The sequence below is a fragment of the Leptonotus elevatus genome, chromosome 6 (assembly GCF_054856555.1).
Source record: "Leptonotus elevatus isolate MCC_2025b chromosome 6, RoL_Lele_1.0, whole genome shotgun sequence".
In the NCBI taxonomy this organism is placed as follows: Eukaryota; Metazoa; Chordata; class Actinopteri; order Syngnathiformes; family Syngnathidae; genus Leptonotus; species Leptonotus elevatus.
The window spans coordinates 20,421,675-20,446,458 of NC_141244.1; the positions used below are offsets into that span (position 1 = coordinate 20,421,675).

The 24,784-nt window shown below is 41.6% G+C and overlaps 1 protein-coding gene and 1 long non-coding RNA gene across 2 annotated transcripts in view; one reads left to right on the forward strand and one right to left on the reverse strand.

The window, feature by feature from the left end:
- The window catches only part of LOC147172646 (uncharacterized), a 45,264-nt gene that overhangs the window by 14,118 nt on the left and 6,362 nt on the right, over positions 1-24,784 (forward strand). The window contains exon 3 of the long non-coding RNA XR_015095311.1: positions 14,236-14,339. This is a non-coding gene — a long non-coding RNA (uncharacterized LOC147172646). The remainder of the gene's footprint in view (positions 1-14,235; positions 14,340-24,784) is intronic.
- On the reverse strand, positions 933-24,403 carry LOC147172648 (semaphorin-7A). Its single transcript, XM_086077584.1, has 14 exons — positions 24,056-24,403; positions 20,444-20,583; positions 17,663-17,725; positions 16,321-16,416; positions 16,102-16,207; positions 14,208-14,315; positions 13,723-13,862; positions 13,087-13,265; positions 12,685-12,793; positions 12,121-12,325; positions 9,509-9,624; positions 9,107-9,279; positions 7,902-7,957; positions 933-6,093 (listed from the first exon to the last, which is right to left on the reverse strand). Exons 1-14 carry the CDS (start codon positions 24,171-24,173, stop codon positions 5,747-5,749), a joined length of 1,956 nt encoding a protein of 651 aa, XP_085933710.1. The 5' UTR covers positions 24,174-24,403; the 3' UTR covers positions 933-5,746.

Consider the following 24,784-nt stretch of genomic DNA (forward strand, 5'->3'; position numbering starts at 1 on the left):
ACCATCCAGTTACATTTAATTGGTCTGAAAATTAAGTTTACAACAAATAATGTATCTTTGATCAACTATCTATGCTTGTGACCTATAGTGGTAGGTAGAACAATTGAATGTTTTCACATTACATAGCAGAAAGTACATAATTAACTTGAGTTTTTTTATTTCTATATATCTAAAATGTGCCTTGGATCAATAAAGTTTGGGAATCACTGGTCTAGGCATGATAATTTATTGTGGTCAAGGTTATTTTAGTTAACTAAAACTAACGAAAAAACAAAAATTAGAAAAACAATTTTGTTAACGAAATAAAATAAAAACGAAAATTAACTGAAACTACATTTTATGTTTACAAAACTAATTAAAACTAACTATAATTATAGTAAAAATGTCCTTTTGTTTGGAAGTGTGTCACACAAAAGTGACGTCATCCAGCAGCAGCCAAGCCTTAGGGGATGATTTTAAATGTGATTTTAAGTAGATTTATTTTGATATGAACCGGATAAAGGACGTTTGAAATTCTAGCAACAGCCAATAGAAAAGCACCTTCAGATGGGTGCTCCCATGGTGTTTTTTAAATATTGCGCACAAGTAATACTTTTTTTTTTTTTTACTAAAACTAATTAAAACTAAGCATTTATGAAATAACTAAAACGAATAAAAAACTAACAGAACCACCTTGAAAATTAAACTAAATTTAAAAACCAAAACTCAAAACGAAATCAAGATGAACTAAAGTGAAAAATTCCAAAACTATAATAACCCTGATTGTGGTTAAAGAAAAATGCTTTTCTTTAGTTAAAAAAAGGACACTTCTAAGTGACCCAATTTCTCAGTGTGAAAAACAAAACAAAAATTAAGGCCACTTACATTTTTTTAATTTTTCTTGTGAGTATAATTCACAATTTCCTGTCAAATAAAGACAGTGTCCATTTGTTTGTAGTCACATTTTATTGGTTTTCACCGCACATGTCGAGGTTAACACATGTCAATAAGGATTTGTTACATGAATATCTATTGCACCAGATATGACCTTTTGAAAAATAATGACATTATTAATATATCATGACTAGAATGAGTACGGTAGTAAGAATTTGACACAAAAAACAAGACGCAATGACAGCAGGCACACATCATGTACATCACTCGACCTCAGAGAAAGACGACAGCAAGCCACCTAAACACGTCCCTGAAGGCAACGTGACAAATATGGCGGGCTAGCGGCAAACGAGTTCCAATCAGGCGGCCATTTAAAGACGCGCTTCAAACGCTTGGAATCCAATTCTGACGCAGACTGCTAGCGGTAACCAAAGCAACAGGTGGAAAAGGTGCTTGATCAAATTTTTGTTGAGTGGCTGTTTGTATTTAGACCACATGCAGGTTCTGACGCAACTACTTACTGGTTGCAATATGCTGCAAAGGAGCCCTGAGGCTTCGTAGCTATAAAGGAGCTTGTATCAAAAAGCTTCGATTTTTAACGCAAAGTTAGTTGACAGGCAGATACGTGACACATGTGATGACATAGCGGTCGATATGAAGTCTGCCAGAGGTGGGAGTAAGTTACATACAGCAAGTGCAAGTCACAAGTAACGCTTAAGTCTTAACCTTTAAGTTTTAAGACAATCTCAAGCGACTGTGGCAAAAAAATCAGTCGAATTCCAACGTAATTTAAAGTAAGACGAGTTCAGCCGTGTCTTGGGTCAAGCAAGTAATAAGTAAAGTCATGCATGCAATCGTACCGCTCAGTATCTGTACTTGCGTGAGTTATCTGTACTATCACAATCACATATATTTTTTAAAAGTAATCTCAAAACAGTAACACATAAGCAACATGAAGTATTTCACTAGCTAACCGTTAGCTAAACTGTAACGTTAACGTAGTTCACCTGTTTTTGTGGTTTCTAGATGAAATATAGATATTGTGTCAGAGTTGCAAACTGTGCGTGTTGACATTCCAATTCTCCCTATTTTACTAAAAATATAGGCTACCGGTCCTTGAATTTAAATGTAATAACCATCTGATGTCCCTCCATGATGCTTCATGAGTTGACCTCTGCACTGCATCAAAGCAGACTGGTTGGTTGACAGGTTTACGCGCACTACACACACAAAAAAAAAAAAAACTTTTCTTGTCACACCATCGTAAAAATGCACATTTCTAAAAATAAAAAAAAAGAAGAAAGAAATGTAAACAGGCAAGACTTGTCACGTCATGTAATTCAAGCCGGTCGAGTACCAAGTCAAAGTTGAGTCTTTTATAAAGTTTGGCCAACCAAGTCTTAGAACTGCTGACTTAAAAACCCTGTAAAGTGAAAATAAATGTCTTCTAAAATCGACACACCACAGAGAAGAGTGTTGTTAACAACCCTGCCAATTTTGAATGATTAAAAAATGACCAAGTACATGAAATCATGAAAAATTTCTCAAATGCTTTGGGTGTGTCTACTGAATGTGCAAAAACACGCCCTGCTGAAAAATGGATACTACTTGGCCGAGCATCTTTGTTATGCCGACATATTCCTACAGGTTTTAGCTGGAGGGCTTGTCCGCGGTGTCACCTCCTTAATTTGGAACTTAAATAATGACTCTTCTCTCAATAAAAGCAAGCAGAAACCGTGTGTTTTTGGGGTATAGGCATAGCTAGCTAGCTAGTTAGCTAACTGTGCACTGTAGCAGTAGAAATGTACCTAGTAATATTAACTCAATATTGCGCCGGATTAACACTGACGTGAACAAAGGTGCTCAAGATCTTATATTGTGGACGAGGGGAGACTACTAAGTGTGTCATTTTAACCATGCCTATAAAGATCGGAAAAACTAAAATGGTGAAAAAATTGATTATATTCCCACAATTCAGTTATATTCAGTATTTACCTGTTTGTAGCAATTATGTTTACATTTAAAGTATTAAGAAAAAGATCTCTGAATTCACTTCACAGGGTTTTTAAATTTGACTCAAGTCAAGTCACTTCTGAAGCCTGTAGCCAGTTGATTGGATGAACATGTACATGCACGAATAGGCAGGAAAGACGATGTTGGCTCAATGCAGCGTTTGTTTTGTTTTTTTAAACATTTTTACTCTTCTGACTATTTGTGACCGCTTTCGGTGTTTGTCGCCACGCCGCAGGCAAGCAGATCTGCAAGCAGCCAGGAAACGTCTCAATCCGCACTGCTCGTAAAGTCAAATAAATGTAGAGCGCAGCGAGCTTGCTCCTAATTAGCTATTAATGACAGCCGGGCCGCAGCGGACGGCCCGACACGACGAATGATAATTTGTCGGCGCTCAGGAGAACGTTTTAATCCGCTACATGACTCTCCAGTCAGAGACTCTATGTCCGTTCGAGCAAAACTAGAGCTTTCCTTCATCAGCCGGTTACTGCCGAACGTACGTGACGCTTCTGTCCAGGGACTAGCAAGTTTGCTTGCATCACAGCTTTGAAACTTGGTAAGAAAAAAATAACGGTTATATATCACATTCCAACTATGGCATTTGAAAAACCCAAAGCATCGAGACAAATGTTCACGTAAAGAGGCAGCAATGGTAGAAATCAGCACTGGCAGCAATAAAATACAGAAACATCACAAATCTAAACACAAGCCTTTTTTTTCTATCCTGGTAAAAATTTTGCCCTTATGACGAGGTCTGCGAAAATACTATAGCGACACCTTGTTCACGTCTTTGCACTCTGTCGAACACAAGAGCTTTTTTGCAACATAGCCCTGGTTGATCTTTTATACTCTGCTGCCACCTGCTGGCCTTTAATCCACCTCTTCAGGTCAGAGGCTGCATCAAAGCCTTCAGTATGCTCTAGCATAAAAAAAATCCCATAAAAAATTATAAATATGTTTTTGGGACTATGACAACATTTAAAATAGAACGTTTTTAGACGTTTTTGGGAGCAGATGAGTTAATAGATGTTATCGTTTTAATTCAAATTCCTCGCTTGAGTACACTAACAACTTGGCTGCAAACAGAGAGAAGCTAGTTTACAAAAGCATAGCCAAGTTAGAGAGATTTTTTTATCACTCGATTTTTCAAAAACTGATTTCTAATTCCTGTGAAGAAATCAGAAATCAAAGTTATGTGGGGAAACAATCTGAGATTTTATTTTCAGGCCTATGTCAAGTAAGACAAGCTAAGACACGCTAATTAGCACCTATAGTAACTAGCAATTAGTAAAAGCATAAGAATCGACTTTCAGTCTGTATCATCCATACTTTATCTTGGACCACCTAATTGCGTTTGGTCAACCAAACAAGTTGACCTTTCCCAAAGACTGCAAAGTAAGACCCATATAAAGCCAGTCTTAATTTGAGCCTTTCTGGTCCTGCTAGATTTCCAAAGGTGTTGCCGCCTTTGATGTAGTTGACCTTTTTAAAAAGCCGAGGAGGAACGCCAAAGCTGTGAACAAGGTGTCATGGCTTGATGGTGTCTTGTTAAAAAGATGCGAGAAAAACGCCCTTGTCTGAGGAGGAGGTGCTGAGACACAGTGATGGTCGGCAACGAGCTCTTGCTCTTCCTCGTTACTTCCTGTCAAAAAATAAATGACTCTTCCTCCCAACGATCGCGCGCTATTCTGCATGGACTGCAAAATTGTGCTTAGGAGTTGATGTCCCAGAAGTATTAAGGCTTTGAAAAACTCAATACCAGACTTTTTTTTTTCTTCAAAACTACCAATGAGATGTGAGTGATGTAAGATGTCTGACGTAAGAGCAGTAGTAAAGCTTCACATATCCACAAAGAAGCACAATCTATGTCAAAATATCGAAAGAAATGGTGTGAAAGAATCGGCCTGGTATTGATTTTGTTTTCAACCCAGTGGATATGTTTGTCTTTTACAGTGCGAGAGGGATGGTTCACAAAGAGGCATCAAAATATTACCATCAAAATATATTTTTACAAGCTAGTCGGATTATTTTGATATTAATAACAAAGTTTAACGAGGGAAATTAGTCTTTTTTTTCTAAGTAAATTTAAAAAAATACAATATGATTTTATATTTTTTATTTTTATTCTGGAAAAGTTGCCTTTATTCACTTGGGGAAAAAAAGGGATTATATTCTTGAAAAGAAATTGTTCTCATTTAAAAAACTTGCAGGGATCGATGTCACAGCTTTTAAATTTTTAATGAGTAATTGGTTTATTATGCTTGTTTTTATTGACACGCCAATTTACTTCATTAAATACGATATTCATTGCAAATTATTTTTATCAGATGACCCCTGTTTGAGAACCTCAATTTGAAAGGGGAAGTCAACCATAAACATTTCTTGACAATAATATGTTATATGTGACCTCACTAGTCTACACATGACATTCTGATTAATGTTTCGTTTTTATCCATCTCAGGCGGCGGCCATTTTGCCGCTTGCGGTCGACTGAAGATGACATCATAGTTTCTCAGGGCTTAGGCAACGACCAATCACAGCTCACATTTTTCTGATTGTGATTGGTTGTTAGCTGAGACCTGAGCAACTGTGATGTCATTTTCACTCGACAGCAAGTGGCAAAATGGCCGCCTTCTGATATTGATAAAAACTGTTGGATTTTGATGCTTAACTCATATTCCACTAATGCGATATTAACCAGAATACTGTGTTTAGACTAGTGGGCCTGCATAGAACATATTATTTTCATATATTATTGACTTCCTTTAAGCGATATCTCATACTCGAATGCTCTGTGAACCAAACCTCCCGCATATCCTGTTACTGGGAGTCATTAAGGATACGTGGTTGGCGCTAGCTGCAGTTAATGAAGCCAAATGGTCGCCACGGCGAGCACCAGCGACGGCCCAATGGTGGAAGCCAGCGAGGCGGCCAGCAGCCGGCCGTGGTTGACCAGCTTGAACGAGATGACCTCCACCTTGAACCCGTCCTCGGTGGCCATGCAGCGGAAGACGCCCTCCCTTAGGGGCGTGTCCACCGCCGGCCCCAGGACGCAGAAGTCGCCGGAGAAGAGGCATGGGTAGTTCTTGATGCAGTTGTCTTTCTCCCAGCGGTAGGTGGCGTGGAAGGAACGCACCGGGCAGGGCAGGAAGATGGAGGTGTTGGATGGCACCATCACTTCCTTGGGGGAGGTGCGACGCAGCTTGAGGGCTGTTGAAAGACAGGTGGAGAAAAGTTGTTCTATGCTCGCTTGTTGTGATACTGGCCATGGTTTAACCTATGAGTCATTAAGTGTGAAATGAACAGAAGTGGGAGTAAGTCATGATTACATTTGCAGCCTTAACCTTTCAAACGTCAAGCAAGTCAAGTCCCCACTGTGTTCTTCATTTCTCGATTGTCCTTTCAATTGAACACACAACCAGCTTCAAGCTTAGTTCATGTCTAAACAGTGAATTTAATATGTAACATTTGTATGTTGACATTGACTTTTCCCCAATTTTATCAAACGCATAATCCTTGAATCCAAATCTAGTTATCATCAGAGCTCGCTCCATTATACTTGCTTCATGAGGTTTGCCTACTCACACGAAAAAAAAATCTTTCAAAAACACATGATTTTCAAAATTAGGTTTTCAAATTAGAAAACAAGACTTGTCCTGTACATCAAGTCGAATCTCATGAATACCAAGTCAACTTTCATACATTTTAGCTAAGCACGTGCCAAGTCCGAAATTGGTGGCTTAATTTATGTCGGACTTGAGTCAAGTCATGTGACTTGAGTCCTTAACTTCCGGGAATTGCACAACCAAGTCAAGCTTTTGTGATCTGCTTATTTCCAAAACAATGTTTGTAGGCTAGCCATTCTGTGATATAGCAGTGGGGCTAATTTACATAAATTAGAAATTACCACCCCGGCGCTGAGTTTCATCCCTAGCATTTTGACCTCGGCCAGCCTTGCCGGCCCCATCAGACCTGACCACGCCTGCTACCACGGAGCTCTGCCACTGATGCTGATTGGTTTATTTTGCTGTCAGTACTTTAAGTGGATCAATGAGCTGCTTTCTCTAAATTGTGGGTTGGTCTCTTGGGGCAAAATGGATGAAAATAATAATGGAATAGCACTGCATTTTCCCGAAAAGATGCCGGCCCACCGGGCATCTGCCCTTATGTCAGATGGCCAGTCCAGTTCTGGCCATGACTTGGCATCTAGGCTGGATTCATTTTTATTTTCGCAAGGCCAAATAGGGCATAAAACACGCTGTAAATCTTGGTTCTCGTTGTGTTTTGACTTGTAACAATCATGCTAATTAGACACCTGGTAACTAATTTAAATCTGTTGAAAATGCATAAGTTAGCTCTACTCTTCCTCTCTTAATAATTCACCCACTCATTTTGTATGACTGACCTACGGAACTTCAACTGAAAATGTAAATTTTTTATTTTTTCGTACTTATCACCTGAAAACAGGAGCAATATTTTCCCCTTTAGCTTGAACAATGGCCTACTATTTGTAAGGATAGCTCATTAATTGCTTTGCCTTGCTCCGAACAGGCTTTTCGTGCATAATAAAGTCATTGAGTTGAAGAAAATGCAGTAAAGCAATTAGACCGTCTTTGCTGCATAAATACACAGACTCTGCCCGTTACTGGGGCTGCAGTGCATCAATTTACAACAGGAGGACTGAAAGCCGTCAATAAAATAGGTTGTTAAGCTGTAAAATAAGACAAAGTTGCGGTAAGAAAAAAGACTGATTTCTGGGAAGTGACACAAGACGTCATTACTGTAAAAGAGTCCCACAGTCTCTTTTATAGATTGTGGAAAAACTGATAAGAGCGAGGAGATGCTTGTCAACACCATTGGCGGTTACAGTTGCATTCTGGACTCTGAAGTTGGCTTCCATGTAAAAAATTCTCCAGCCTGCAGCTTTTTAGGACTCAGTTCAATTAAGTGATAGTCATCTTTGGACCGCTGGTTTAATTAAGATACAGAGAGCAGCGGAGAGCAGATAAAGGCCTCACCAGCAGCCTCCCCGCAAACCGACGAGTTGGATTGGTCCAGATTCTGAATGAGCATCCTGTTGGGAGAGAACACACAGAGGACAGATTGCTCTTAAACGCTCTTTGCAAGCAATTAGGAGCCTGCAAGTGTACTTTATATGTACAATAAAACATGCAAAGGATACTACAGCGGCAACAAATTTGCTTATTACTGTCTTTCACAGCAGGTAAACACTCTTAAAGTGCTGCGTGTACATTTCAAATATGGACTATTACAAGGAGAGCAGAACAAATGGTAGCTATAGAGTTTAGGAGTTCTGGTGGAGTTAAAAGGTTCTTTTGTACTACTAGACATTTAGTCGACATTGAAAACGTTATCGGCTCATTCCTAAGATTTTTTTCCACATGTTTTTGCTTCTTTTCCTGCATAGTTTCAGGGGTCTTTTGAGTCGTTCTTTGTCTGGTCCCTCGCCTAAGATCCTTTCATGGACAATGGTAAATGGTACTTCATTTATATTGCGCTTTTCCACCTTACAAGGCCCTCAAAGCACTTTACATTCGATCGAATCCAGAACCTCTGGGTGGGGAGACAACCACTCTACCACTGAGCCACGCCAACCCTCCAAAGCCCCCTAAAGTCCCAGACGGCTCAAGGAGGGCCAGTACTTATTATTAGTATAAAATTTACTTTTTTATTTTTCATCCCTTTAGGATACAATGTGCACAATACACAGCTCATGAAACAACCTCAAAGTATTTTTTTATATTGTATATTCTCAGTGCCACCTTTCTTCTTTATGCTAATTGTACAGTTATCCAACAGAGACGTTCCTCTTCTAAGTTCTTAAAACATAATTCTTCCCTGCGGTCAATAGAGAAACTGCTCAAAATCAAAATGGCGGCATTCATTTGCTCCATCGGAGTGCAGTAAGCCATTAAACGGCCATTTCGGAAACTTTAGAATATGAAATTGCGCCATTGTCCTAGAATGAAACCCATTGTACACAATTTGTATGATTCAATCATGGAAATAACAAGGAATTAGCTCTAAGGCTAAAATATTAATGGTGTTTACATATATTTTGCATAAAGGGACATATTTCCAAGTGGAAATATTTGTTCTTATTATTGCTGTGAATTTTGATGGAAGTTGATGCTGGGGTGACAAAACTACCATAATTTCTGGTCTCTTGGTTCGAAAGCGACAGACTGTTGTGCCAACATACCCGGACGTGACGTTGTATCCTGGTGGGATAGCGATGCACCTCCTCCTGGCCTTGTCCCAGCTGCAATACGGGTCCCGGGAGAGAATGCACTCGCGGCACGTGTCGCCATAGCGACCGCAGTCGGCCAGCGGCAGCCGCTGGACCTCCATCGCCGTAGCAACGTACAAGTGACCCTACGGCAAAAACGGCAGCCTCCTTTTACAACCGGTTTTGGAATTCATTGGATTTCTAATCAAAATAAGAGCTGTCTTGTTTTCAGACGGGAATCCTGTCTCGATTCTTTGCCTGGTTTATAATGGTTTCTTTGTGAAGTCTATAACAGAATACCAAGTAGCCTCATCAATCTCTATGAGAGCATAAATTATTGATTCGCAAGACACGTAGCGCTGGTGTTGTGCGTACCTTTTGGGGGTTGATGGCCATGTTGAGGACAGGCCCCTCGTTGCGGAACATGGAGTACTGGGAGACGATAAACACTCCTTCGCTGCTATGAAGAACTTTGAGGACTTTTCCTTGCTCTGTTGGCAAAGATAAAGCAGACAAAATCTGAAATCTTTGGACCGCTTCCACTCGTAGGTGGGCTGCTGGGTCAAAACCAATAAAGCACAAAAAGGTCGAAACGGAGCTTTGGTTGAAAATGTGAGCATCCGTCAACGAAGAACTGCGATAAAGCTGGCAAACACTGTCGGAAGGCCACCACAAAGACAGAAACTGACCCAGTTTTCGTGGCGCTGATGACGAGAATAAAGATTAGTGGTGAAGCGTTTTATATGAGTGGATTTTATCCTTGCAGATTTGTAGCTGCAAATACTCCCACAGGGAATATTTGTGTAGTCCATCCTTTTTTTTTCTTTTTCTTCCGACAATGAGGCCCTTTCATCACATTCCCAGCACGGTTCTTCTTAGTTTTGCTGTCCTTACTTCTTTTCCTCAAACTTCAAACCCTCTTTTGTCAAAGATAATGTGACTCATTTCATCTGGTTTATTCTATGAGATGGTCTATTTCCAGCTCTGTTATCAAGACAGTGGATCGGCACCAACGTGGCAGCAGCAGCAGCAGCAAGCGGCGCTGCGGGATGAAAACGGGTGACAGTGCAGAACTTCAGCTGCTGAGTGGACACAATCGTTTTTTGTCTTATAACAGTGTTTATTTGAAAGCTTGCACTCTTGAGGAAAAGGCCAAAAAGTTGTGCTGGGGTTTATCTTGGCCAGGCACTTGACACAAAAGTTGAAGATAAATTTCTTGGGCAAGCAGCTCCGACTGTGACTACGTACTTTTTCCGGTGACGGCCATCTGACTGGAGTGAGCAAAACCGTGGCTACCGCTGATAATGGTTCGGGTCAAGAATTCATGAGGATAGCAGAAAAACATGGATAGTACCAGTAATAACCCTGAAATTGCAGACCCTCCAAACTCATTTAGGTGAGCACTATGGGAGCATTTTGGCTACCCGGCTGAAAATAGAGATGGAAATCGCGTAGTCGACAAGATTCAGATCTGTTTGTTGTAAGTGCTTCAAAAATAAAATGTCCCCAAGTAACGCCAAACATGCTAGTGCATCTTCAAAGGCACCATCTCAAAATGAATTTAAGTGGGCCATGGGAAAATAACTGCCATTTGTCTACTCTGACTCTTATCATATATGACATTGTGGGTCAGAAATCAAGATTCACAGTAACAACAATGGTGCATGGTTTGTAATTAGAGTCTTAGATATGTCAAAAATTAGCAACCAAATTGATTTCAGCACTTTGAGTTGCATTTTTAGTGCTATATAAATAAAATTTGATTTGATTTGACTTCATCAGTCATTTGTATATGGTTCTAAATTCTCCCAATGGATACCTTGGTAGCCGACTTGTGAAACTCTTCTGCCTTTGCCAGCTATATGGAGCTGTTCTGATGATTTTAATGCAGTTTGTTTCTGCGTGAACATATATGTAAAAAAAAAAAGCACTCTCCAAAGGGATTGCATTTTAGACGTAGAAAAGGTTGAACCCAGTTGCCTTGGAGTCCAAAGATTAAGCCCCATCAGTGTTGATTGAATTTTGATTGATTTTGATGCTCTCCTACTGTCACCCTGTTTTTGTCGGCGTGACTGCTTGCTGCTCTATTCAATTTCTTGCTCGCTGCCCAATCGTCCTCAGAGTCAGAGGCACAGAGTCGAGAAGGCGACAGGAGAGCACTCTCGTCCTCCTTCATACGTCAATATGCTCCACTTTCTTTTGAGGCCATCAGGTCGCATCCCTCCTGTTGCTGCCACACTTAATTCCGCCGACGGCGAGAGGCCATTGCATCTTTCTGTCTCAAATTGTTTTTTCGTTTGCTATTTTTAGCCGCTCATGTTGGACTGACAGCACTGTGAATTTGCTTGCAGAGACTCTAAACCGATAGATGTGACATCTCCTGTGAACACCAGAGCGGCGAGAGAGTCGCGCACACACATATGACTTGTGATGGTTGCCATGGTGATCTCCCTCAGGCGCTAGGCAATTTTTGGAGGACCTTCTCGGAGCGACGGCAGCTGCGCGGCGTGCATGTTTGATCACGTTGAAATGAAATATCTGAGTGCTCGTGGTACAATTGATGTTTGGAAGGATTCTAAATGTCATGGACAAATGATGACTTATTAATTAAAAGAACTGCAATGTTCTTCCACCATTTAATCTGTGCTGTTGAGCGTTTGATTTTTTTCTTTGCAATCTGGAATTAGTGCCAGGTATACTCTTTCACACTGAGCTGGTGGCAGGTCGTGGTTGTTTACAATCGAGGGACTAGAGATGATGTCTTTTTGAAGTGAAATAGCGGTTGAACGTTAGCATGAAGGACATCTAAAATAACATGAACTTTCTTTTCTTTACGACCGAAGAGTTTTTGTTCGGCTGCTTTTCCGATAAAACATGAAAGAATCTGATCAAATTTTGTCTTGAGCTCTAAACCAGAACGGGCACCAGGTGAACGTCAAGAGTATTATTCTCCCAAAAACCAACCACCTGCAGAATATCGACGCTACCTGTTCCGAGGTAAAGGACACTGTAGTGCTCGTCGTTGACGGCCAGGACGATGTCCGCAACAGTGTGTGTGATTTGGTCGTCCATCGGAAGGTCCAGCGGAGCTACACCCACCGGCCGGATCACGTCCTCGATTTCCGGGTGGTAGCGGATCACGCCCAGGTTTTTGAGGTCATTTCCTCCTGCCGAGGAATTCTTTCGACCACACTGTGAGGAAGAACAACCGAATGTGAACCAGCTGGAGTGGAAGGATGCCAATTGTAACCCTAACCAGAAAAAAATCATTGTTTCGACTCTAACCCAGGTTTTAATCTCATTATGAAACCGTAATTTGAAACCCTAACCCTTGTTTGGAAGCCTAATCCAGGCTTTAATCCCTAGCTAGAAACCCCAAACCTAGATTGAAACTCTTACTCTATCTTAAAAAAAAAATTGTAGAACCCTTACCCTAATGTCATTGTAACTTATTTTATTTTGAACACTCTTTGAGAAAAAAGACTGAACAAGACCAGCTGGAATGGAAGGATAACTGGATTTGGACGAATTGTTCAACTGCAAATCCTTACCATACCAGGTCGACTTCCGATGAAGGAGTTGCTGTAGCCTTTCAGCTTGGACGTAGAAAAGGCCTGGTCGATGTCTTCAATGGAGTAGGCGCAGATCACAGTTCTGCCCCTGGAAAACAAAGTCCACATGATAAATTGTTGGCACAGATTATGGTTGTACCACTGGTAAAAACTGCCTGATTGACGTAAAGTTCTGATGGGAACTTTCACCACGATAGGTCACAGCGACACAACGGCCAAGCTCAAGTCATCTATCTAATCATAAAGAGCCCTAATCTAACAATCGCCCTGTTTTAGTGACTCAACTCAATTTGAGCTTTTGACAAAAACATATATCTCCCCCAGAACTGAATTATCTTAATGATCAAACATTGAAGAGATTGAGTTTGCGTTCCGGCTCACCAGGCATTGGAAAAGAGGCCGTACATGACGCCAGCCCGCTTGTCCTGCGCGGTCAGAACTACTGCCTGCTTCATGTTGTTGTACTGCTGCTGAGTGTTTCCGGCACCGCACATGACGCGCGCCTTCATGAAGGTGGTCCACGAGTCGGCCAGCAAGTTTTTGATCCCGCCCTCATCCGCCTGTGCAGAAAGAACGATTGACGTCTGACACTACATTGCAGAGTTGTCGAAGATCTAGAACAGTTGTTAAAACTGGTAATATTGCTACCATGCAAATTTGCGAATGCTGAACCACGAATGTATGACTTGTAATTGTGGCAAATTATGTTTTTGTCCTTGAAAAGATTCTGACCTTTTCTTAAGAGTACAACTTCATTCTCATGAAATTACAGATTATTTTCTTTAAAAAAAATTAATTTGTTGTTATAACATTACAATATTTTCCTCAAAACTAGTCAATTCTTATAACATGCAAGGGTACACATGGTAGTTTTGTTTGACTTCCTTGAGGATCACGAAGGCCTCCTTGGAAAAATTTCTTCTCTTGATCCAAAAGGTTTGAGAACCCCATTTTCGAATATTCCAATGATATCACTTGACAGAGGTTCTGATTGGGATCGCTGGGATCCGTGTTTACCGTGCAGATACGGCCGATGCGGGCCCGATATGGCTCCTCGTCCACTCGGGCGGTCTTGTTGATCTCACTGAAGAAGAAATAGATCTCCTCCTTGTACTTGAGCGAAGACGGGATAATGGCGGCTCCAGCAAACTGAGGGTCTGAATGGCCAGATGTAAACATGAGATGCTGACCGGAACCAAAAGCACAAACTATTTTTGGGTTGTTAGCCTAAACTAGGCTTCAAAGACTAATTTGAAACTGTAATACTGGCATGAAAATATGCTGTGGAATTCGAATATTAAAAAATTAGCAGAAATTTACAACAGTACTTTGAAACCCTAATTCTTGGGGCAATTTGTGATTTGAGATAAAATTGCCATTATAGTTCCGACCAAACATATTTTTTCACCATTGGCTAAAACTTCTGACAATAATTTTTAACCAAACCGTAAACCAAATGACCAGTTCCACACTCTTGTTTCCACGCGACTCCTCCTACTTACTCAGCAACCAAATGTTCTCCGTCTTCAGGAGCTTCTGGGGACCAAAGGTGCGGCGGATGGAGCCGACGTGGCCGCCTACCGCCGACATGGCCGAATATAGACTCCCATCTGAGAGGAGAACAACAGCAGCAGGTAAGAAAAGGCCAAAATGGAGCCTGATGGATGATTGAGGATGCGGAGAGAGAACATTAAACACAGAAGCGAGGCAGAAGCCCTGGGGGGCCTCAACGCAATAAAGATGAAGTAGAGGAGAAACAGAGCCAGCGTGAAGGCAGCAAGCAGGCTGACAGCCACCAACACACATCAGCTTCTTTTTCAGCTTTGTTTCCTTAGCGATCCTCATTAAACCCGGACTAATTAACTCAGCTACTGCTCTATGAGAGGTGGCAAGTACGGGATGATGATGTCATGCAACCGAAAATCTCATCAAGGTTCAATCTCCACTTCTGCTAAATTATAATTGTCCTACTAGTTTCAAGGATCTCAAACTAAATGCTCAAGCAGTCGACCATAAGTGTCACTTTGTTGTCCAGTCCCCTTCATGCTACTCAATGAAGACGTTTCTATTCACCGCCCTAACGGCTTAATCAGCTGATCGTTACGGGGGGTTCTGATTAGAAGCTCGGCCACACACTTGTCCCATCGATCTCCTATTTGCCGAGTGCCCTGCATTGCAAACTAGCGTGAGAAAGGGGGGTGAAAAAGTCCCTCTGTGTCAGAAGGTTGAACAAACTCTTTCATGGCAGCCGCCCAGAAGGTTGCTTACTTCTACAAATGAGATATTTTCAATAACGGCATCACGTCTTCCATTCGGCCAATTTACAAAGGATTTCTGACTTATCCGTCTGCTGCCGTCACTCGACTGATTACACTCTGGGCAGCTTGCGAAAATTCAGGCCAACAAGCCGACACATAAAGTACAAAAATAAGATGGTGGTGGATGAGAATAGCGGCTAGCCTTGCTAGCATCTGTCATGCCAGCGGTACCTCGAGACTGCCGGCAAGCAACAAGGGCACTGAAGAACTCTATCTTTGTCGCCCAAATGTTACTCTATGTCTAAAAATGAACAGCCAACAACTGTGTGCTAATTAGAACGCCACAAAACTTGTAAGATGGGGCATTCGTATGTCAAGGGCAGACACCAGTGCATAGTGGAGTCTTTTCTACATATTCTCAGTTGAACCATGCACTGGATGCCAGAAAGATCGAGTACAAAGCTGTGGAGCCTTTTTCTCGTAATATGCGGAAGAAGGTTTAATCTGTCCAAAATGGTTTCTACTCTACTCTATACTGTCTTGGCTGCACGGGGGGGGGGGGGGGGGGGGGCAGCACAGCCCATGTGACAATGTGGGACCCGATGGTCTTAACTGGTTTTAACTAGATAAGAGTGCAAATAGATAGGAAGACGCCAAGCCAGGACAGGTCACAACGAGCTAGCCTAACCTAGCTCAAGTCACCTATCTAATCATTAATTAAGAGGCCTAATCTTACAGATGTCATATAAACACAATCTCTGTCAGTAATAGTGGACCCCAGAAGGTGGCTTTCTTTACCAAACATGATTTTGTTGCCTATATTTTACCAGGCATGTTTCCACTGTTTGCTGCCGTTGCCTTCATGGGCAGACGAAACATATCGGGGTAATGAAAACCATCCTATGCTGTTGTGTACAAAGAAACCTTAATCGTCTGTTTCTACAAAAGACCATTTAACCCTCCTTCCATGATATTGTTCGGTTAATGTGAGGGAAATGATCCGCCTGGAGCACGCAAATGTGTTGACCTTGTGAGACTGATGAGGAACAACGGCGCTTTATTCGCTCCAGCGGATGAACATAAACGTTTTTAATGCGAGGCTGCACATGCTGAGAGTGACGCGCACACGCTGGTTTACCTGCGGGCAGGCTGATGGACTTCTGCGAAGGGTACTGCGGGGAAATGTCGGAGGGCGACGCGATCTGCCCGACACCCTGGACGTCGGTCAGCACTGTGTCGTTAACCTGCGCGCACATACGTTTGTCAGGAGCCATTTTCATGCTTGAACCCTACCACGGCCTTGAAAACCGTGACAAAAGTCGGTCAGGCGGATGTTTAACTGGTCTCCGTCGCTTACCAGCATCCAGCAGCGAGGACTGCCGGCGTTTGTCCCGCACACGATGAAGGTGTCGTTGACTTTTTCAATGACCGTGATGAAGTTGTCACACTCCAGCTGCAAGGCGAAGACATGACACAAGTGAGACGAGGTAGCCAGGACCAAAAGTAGAGGCGAGGATGCAAACATGAAGATTCGATCCGCTGGGGGGGCTCGATGGATTGAAGTCGAGCCAGAAAACTGTTGCTCCATTTTCTATGGGGCTTGTCCTCATTAGGGTCGCCAGCTGACTTTGGGTGAGAGGCGGGGTACGCCCTGGAATAGTCGCCAGCCAATCACAGGTTGTTTTTCACCAAATATGATGTTGGATGGGTTAACATCACCAACAGGAAATCCCTAACATGCAAGGGTCTATTTGTGGCTCATTACCTCCACCAAGGAAGATTTGTTTCCGTGGTCTTTTGTATCTTGGCTTTCAAGTGCATCACAAAAGACATCCGCTAACGCTAGCTGACAAACAGCCTAAATCCTCAGTCAGCCGGCAGCGAATTTACCAAACGAACTCCTCTAACAATAACAGTGAAAAGAAAGACAATGCCGGCGTTAACTACACCAAAAACAAAACATCCAGTTTGTCTTTCACACAAGCCCGTCATCTTGCAAACTGACACCGGCATGCTCCTTTCCCTTCTTCAAGTGGGCCCACCTCCCGACTCATCTCATCACAGAATCACAAATCACGCTCAGACACCTTCAGTGCCTCCCAGACAATCTCAATTGATTTAACTCCAGCAAGAATCTAAATAACACGGTCAGTAGCGGGGTGACTACAATGCATGATTGCAAAGTATTAGCTCCTCCTGTACCGTAGCAAGTAGCTACCATACAATTTTATTACCTGACTGGCAGCTTACCATTTTTAACTGTCTGCAAGGCAGTGAAGGTGTTTTTATTAATGACAAATTAATGAAACCTTAACCCTCTCCAAAGAAAAAAAAAGGAAATATTAATGACGTCAACAAATCTGAAGTCATTCAACCCCTAGCTTGCACACAACCTTACATTGTCTTTAGGTCTGAATGGTGGATGGATGCATCCTTGGCAGAAAAGTCGTGAAAAATCTGTAAGACAGCAAATTTCCCCAAAACGGACAAAACAGTGCTGAGAACAGCATCTCCTTGGCTGAGGTCACTGAATTGCAGCATCTGACGCTAACATTTGCGATCATTATCATTTTCCATCTTTGGTGGCAGTAGAAGCATGCGAGCAAAACGTGGCACCAACCTCACAGGCCGACAAAGATTATGATGATGAAGAAGATGAATGGAGATGATGAAGATGCAGATTGAGAGAGCGCTTCTACCTCCAGGGGCGCCGCCTTCGCCTTGCAGGTGTCGATGGCGGTCTGGTCCGACGGTGCCGGGATCTGTTGGAAGAGCGCCCGATTTAGTGAGGTGCACTATTTAACTCATTTGCTCCCAAAAACGTATAAAAACGTTCTAGTCTAAATATTGCCATGGTCCCAAAAACTTATTTATACGGTTTTGAGGTGGTTTTTTTTATGCTAGAGCATGCAGAAACAATGGTAGTTATGACAAAAAACGGCCAGCAGGTGGCAGCAGAGCATAAGAGATCAACCAGGGCCTTGTTGCAACGAGCTCTTTTTCCCAGTGTTTTCAACAGATTTGTGAATAATGATGAAATTTAGCTTATCTTCTAATGCTACTTGCTGCAAAACAGAAACAGATACAAATATCCTTTTTTTCCTGATGAAAGAAGAGACTCTAATCTTTCTTTTGGTAAGTTTTTATAGCAATAGAACACAATATTCTGTGGACCTTGCCAAATCAGTCAAAATCCAGTAAAGCAGCCGGGAGCGAAGGGGGTTGCTTCAGTGAAAATCGCTGGGAGTGAATGAATTATGTCTACTGCTAGCAAAGCACTTTACTAGAACTTGATGTCACTAGTAGTACTAGTACGCAATTTTTCAATACCAAGGATGCGAAAGCTATTTAAGATTTATTTCGATATCCTTGACATCCATTTTAAGGTCACACTAGTAAGACAAAAGTGTCGCTACCAATGGAAAAAATTACAATTCAGCGCACTAGTAGAATGACTGTGTCTTACTATTAACATGTTTCCCTCTACATTACTGACTTCCGCTACTTTATGACATTTCAGCGTGAACCCGGTGACCCGCCATCACATTTGAGCTGTTTGTTGCATGCCTGCTCTGCACAAGTTATTTGTACTTGTGTATCTTTGTACATCCTCCACAGCGCTTGGGCACGAACGCACGTTAAACACGTAGGAGGCATTTTCTCTCCCCAGCAGCACAAATCGTACTAAAAAAACATTCTATACAAGTATCAGAAGCAGGACATGTCCACACAATGGCCGCTTCATTAGGTACACAATCTAATCTGATACTACACACAATTTCTGCCTTAACAACTACGGTATGCTACTAGAAACCATATAAAACCGTGTTTTTGTTTTACGATTCCAATATGCTTTTAAGGGATACTTGATTAATTTAGCCATTTTCAGCAGTAAGAAGATAATATTTCGTCTATAATGAATGTGATAACTTCATTATTCTTCATGTGCAATTTGAAAACACGCTTTGACACTTGCTGTCGACTGATGACGACATCACACGGGCTCAGGAAATAGGTAACGGCCAATCATGGTTCAGTTTGCTAACGTCACATGACCAAACCCAGAAAACAGGTGAGCCGTGATTAGTCATTATCGGTTTCCTGAGCACCTGTGATGTCATTTTCAGTCAACAGCAAGTGGCAAAATGTGATTTTAAAGGAATGCTTAAAGCTGTTTATTTGTCACACCCAATCAAAAGCATACTGTAAAACTGTTTTAAAAAAAACAAAAACGCTACATTTAAACACCAAAATGCTAAATCAAACGACTTATGAAGTTCAGGAGCGTTTTTTGTGATTCTCAAGAAAAAACACTTTAACTCATTCACTTAAAAAAAAAAAAAAGATTATTAAAAAATTTGGGGTGACAAGCGATACATTTTTTTTATTGTAATTTATCGCATGACTTCACCACTTAACTCACAATTAATCACAAATGTTATGTCGGTTCTAAATGTACAATAGAAAAATTATAGGTTTTCATACTCTTGTTAACAAAAGTGGGAAAAAAATTTGAACTAATAGAAATAGTTTAAATGAATTTTTGACGTTTATGGAAGTGAATGAATAAAAAAAAAAAAAGATTTTTAAAAAATTGGGGGTGTCAAGCGATTACATTTTTTAATTGTAATTAATCGCATGACTATACTAGTTAGCTCACGATTAATGACAAATTTTATATCTGTTCTAAATGTAGAACAAAAAAAATCTAGGTTTTCATACCTGTGTTAACAAAAGAATAGAAATTGTTCAAATGCATTTTTGACATTTATAGCAGTTTAACTGATTCGCTGCCATTGACAGGCTGATTAGCGTAGCTTAGCGACATCAGAGAATGCTGCCGCTTATCCCTGTTTTAGAAATCGTCTCATGTTACACCAAAAGATGACATCAACTAATAAATCCTCTCAAATGTAGTCGCTGACAACTTTGATGGTACCTGCCATTTTGAACTCACGTGAACAGAGGATTCACTGTGATTGGCCCCCTGACTTTCTGCCCTCGGCATGTTAGCGTAACGTTTTAGCAAACATTTGGAAGATTCGCCTGATGAGGCAGAAAACACACTTAAGAATAACACACCGGAGGCTAACGGTCACACGCTACACACGTAGCATCAACGCATACAACAGCATACACCACTAATCACAAGTAATATTGTCTCCGTTCGGTGGGAACGACTATTACTGGAGGTGCGTATGGGGACCTTCTCTGCCTCTCCTTCTTGCTGTTAATCACTCTCCATCCTTTGCAGTAGTCCTATAATGAAGGCAGCCAGTTCTAAATTTAGATTTGCCTGTATACTGATCATTCAAAAAGATTGCTTGAAAATCCCAGCCATAGCAGGTTTGCGAACAACGAATGCACCATGACATCCCCGGAACATGAACGCAACGTGTCGTGACAACCCGCCAGAGTTCAAGTGAATAAATCCAAAATAAATACATAAATAGTTTGATAATGAAATGCGAGTGTCCTACCTGCAAGTCGCGTACGCCTCGGTTGCCGAAGGTGAGCACGTAGATGACAGCCTGGCCTCCCACGTAGAGCATGTCGCTGCCCTCCTGGTGATACATGCTGATGTAGTTCTCGGGTTTGTCAAAGTGGAAGCGAGACGGTTCTGTGGAGGACGGGACAAAAATGGCGTCAGACAGAAGCTTCTGTCCGAGCCCAACAGAAAAGAACTTGTCCGAAAGAAGAAGAAGAAAAAAAAACATAAATGAGATTGGCCAGAAAGAAGAAATAAATAGAAATAAAACATTAGTAAAGTCTCATTGCGTAGATCCACACTCTAACTGATAAGTGTATGAAGTGCTGCCTCCGTCAGTGAAAATTATTTTTCATCCCATTCTCTGCGTGCTACTTGTCAGCAAGTAGGAGCCGCTCTCCTAGTTGCAACACCCTAGAATGTCAATTTAAAAAATGTTAACATGAACAGCGCTCCCAAAAAAGTCACACACAAACAAAGGGAAGACAGTATAAAATCATTTAAATAAAATCGATTTTGGAACATTTAAAATCGATTCTGAATCGTACTAAATGAGAATCGCGATTCTTATGAGAATCAAAATTTTGTTTGGGGCACACCCCTAGTTAAGACCCCCGGGTATAATTTGAAATTGCAAAAATAATGCATAGGGATGTAATAAAAAACTATTTGAATCTGAAAATTGATTGTGATTTAAAAGATGAGTGCATCGAATTGCACCAAATCAAATCATATATCAAGATATGTAGTGAATTGTCTTTTATTTTTGAAAGAGATGCCATATTTACAGTAACCTAGTGACAAATTCATTCATACTGTAAAATGGCAACAAGAACTGAACTGCATCATATCAAATCGGAATCCCACCGAATCGAACTGAATCGAATCATTCCACTTTAAAATGAACCGTACATGAATCATATTGCAGCCCGTATTGAATCATCTTTCATCGGAGGAGTGCACACACCATTTTTATTTTTTATTTTTTTTTTATTTACGGTAGGTTTTGGTGGACATCATCGGCAAAGACTCATTTAACTATATGTTCAAATGTAATTGCGAGTACTTTCATGAGCACTCTAAAAGATGACGATGAGACGTTTTGGGATTGATGTGATGATTTATCCCTGCCCTTGCAAACGAACACTTCAAAGAGATAAGCAGGAGAACGAATGTTGTGCATTGTGAGCTGCGATTGTTGTCGTATTCATTAAAAATGTAGAATCCTACGTTGTCCTCACAGGAGCGTTACAGCAGTTAATGAGATTCCCAAGAAAAGCACTTAATTAGCTGGAAGGACAGCAGAGAAAAATATGTTTTCTTTTCATAAATACAAAAGCAGTAATGCACGGGGGGACATTTTATGATGGCCACAATATAGCTATTGTGCGCAGCAAATGCTCATTTGTGGCCACAAAATAATAAATCGTAAGTATAACGTGATGATTTCATTCCCATGAGGATCTCGGCGCTGACGTCGGTCCATACATGTGTCATATCAGGATCTTTCAGCCAATCGCCGAGTTTCAAAAATACGACAACCGATCGCATCAAAAGATGGAGCGATCTATCTATTTAAATCAAACAACACGAATAGCGAACACCCACGTATAATTGACACCAAGAAATGCATGGGGGGAAAAGAAGAAACCCCCAAAAATCTGATAAACATTGATATAACGTGGAATGTCTTATTTCACAGAGCCGATTAATGACGTCATTGATCGATCCGGCAAGTTAAGACATTACAGACTATGGCCGATTTTGTTTCAATTAGATCTGTGAAATTTTTAAAAATCAGATGAATCACATTTTAGAATTTTGATTAATCACGATTAATCGCTTAATTAATCGCTTAATATTTTGCCAGCCAAATTTCAAGAGCGCATTTTATGATTGATCCGCCGCACACGCTCATCCTCCTCTTTTTCTAATCTGTTAATTACTTGCATCATTTAAAAGGACAAAAAAATCCCCCAATAGTTTGACATGAGCAAATATTCTGAATGCCACGTCACAAACATTTATTAAATGCTTTACTTTAATGCGTGTAGGTATGTTTATTGCTCAAACACAACCTGTGCTAACTTTAGCGTAACCATCGGCTGTCAAAATTAATAGTGTGGTTAATGCGATCATTTTTTACGATTCATTAATTCGCTTTTTTTTCCAAATTGGCTCTACTTTTTTGAGAGATTTTGAGAGTGATTAAGTGCTAATAGTTACAGTATGACATTGGTATCGTTTTTATCTTTGATGATGCTGTGTCTGTCTTTTCAAGCACGTCCGTTTATTTCTGATGCAACGTCGCGAAAGACGGCAATTGTTATTGCAGAGCCTAAAATCGAGCAAAAATTGTGGCAAAGTGTCATTTGGCAAATCAAGTAATAGTGCGCTTGCACAGAGTAACTTGACTTGTGAGTTCTTTGACATACAAGCAATCACTCGGCGAGGAGTCTGTGTACAGCCTGGGTCTGTGAAAACTGTCCCCCTCAAAATAACAGCTGGCAACAAAAGTGAACACACCCCTAAGTGAAAATCTGCCATTTTGTTGCGGGTTTTTCCTTTCTTATTTTCTCTTAATATTAATTACATTCTGTGTTGACCTCCTCCTCAGCTGGTCAAGTAAAACCACGTGAGGACTTGCTCCTCACATCTCCTGCTGCTTCTGAAGGCTTCACCTTGTTGTGTGCCTGTCTGGGGAAATTGTGCAGTCCATGTGTGTGCGTGCGCGCGCGCGTGTGTGTTCGTGCTCTGCATTGCAATGACTGTTGTATATACGTCATCTTTAGTACCGTGTTTGTCCATGCTTTTATTATTTGGGGGGGGGGGGTCAGACTTTAGAGGATCCAGCAAATCCAGATCCAGCCCACGCACACACGTGACGTCACCCCCCACCTCTCCTCCATTACGCACCCCCTGCATACATTAGCAAGATGTGTGAGGCGTAGAAATGTGAGTGGAATAAATAACGACAAAAGGGGGTGAATTTTCCACGCAATCTTCCTCCCCTCCTCCCCGTCCTCAATGCACACGAACGCGCGCACGCACACAAACACCCACATTGCCGTGCACGTGCAATTAGTGTTATTTGATGTCTGGTGTTGGTTGCTGCAGTCGCCTCGCTCGTCCCCGCATTGCAGCCCCGCAAGGACGCGGGGAGCAAGCGCGCCGCCTCCACGCGCGGCCATATTTCACGTCAAGGGTGCAGCCTCGCTCGTGTGTGCGCGGAGGATGGAGGTTGTGTGTGTGTGCGCGCGCGTGTGCGATTGACAGGCGTCTCAGTGCGCTAATTGTAAAAGCGCGCACGAAGCAGCCTGCATGCCTCTCGAGGTTCGCGCCAACGTGAGGCAAATCTTCATAATCTGGTGGATTCTTTGCGTCAATGTTGTCTTTTCTTATTATTTTTTTTCTCAAATATTTAATTAATTGAGTTGATTTACAAGAGCAGCGAGGGGGAGGGGGCATTTTAAGGACTAATCCATTTGCGCCCCCCAAAAACACGTCCAAATGAGTTTGGACGCTTTGGGCAACGCGTGGATAAAAAAAAAAAAATTAAAAAGTGGGATTAATGCTTGAAAAAGAAAAATGCAGCTGTGCTTACCGTGAACCACAAATTTCAGCCTGGCCGGCTTTGCCGTCACAGCGGCGGCAAAAAGCCCCACGAGGAGCAGGAGGAGGAGGTGATGATGATGATGGAGTGCGTTCATCTTCATGTTCATCGTCGCCCGAATCAAAAGACCTCCCCGCAAAAAAATAATAAAAAAATTGAGAGGAATGATCACAAAAAATCGACTCAAAGAATCCAATGCGTGTTGGCTTCCTTCCTCGCGGGTCTGCCGCGTCCTGTTTTATCCGACGCTTGCGCGCTGCTGGCCGGCTGATGACTTGGATGAGTCGCGCCGAGAAGAAGAAGAAAAGGAAGCTCCACCTCGTAGCAGCCTGGCAACAATTGGCTGCAACACACGCGCGCGCGCGCGCACGCACACATTTTACAGACACACGTTAGAGACCCACACCACCTGTTGGTGAGCTTTTAACACGTTGGTAACACCGCGAGTGCGCTATAACGTCACTTAATCTCCATTTGTGCTTTTGCAATGTGGGTATAGTTTATTGATTTGGGTGATGAAAGCAGGAATATGATCTGTCATAAGAGTTCAGAAAAAAGCAAAATCTTCTCGGAGAACTGACCTAATTCTAACATTTTGTTCCATTCATTCCCAAATGTCTGGTTTCTTCATTTCGCATTTTCTCCAGTAGGTAGATGTCGGATTTTTTTCCCCCCCTTCAATTTTTGTCCAATATCATTTCATTTTCATATTTTTTCTCA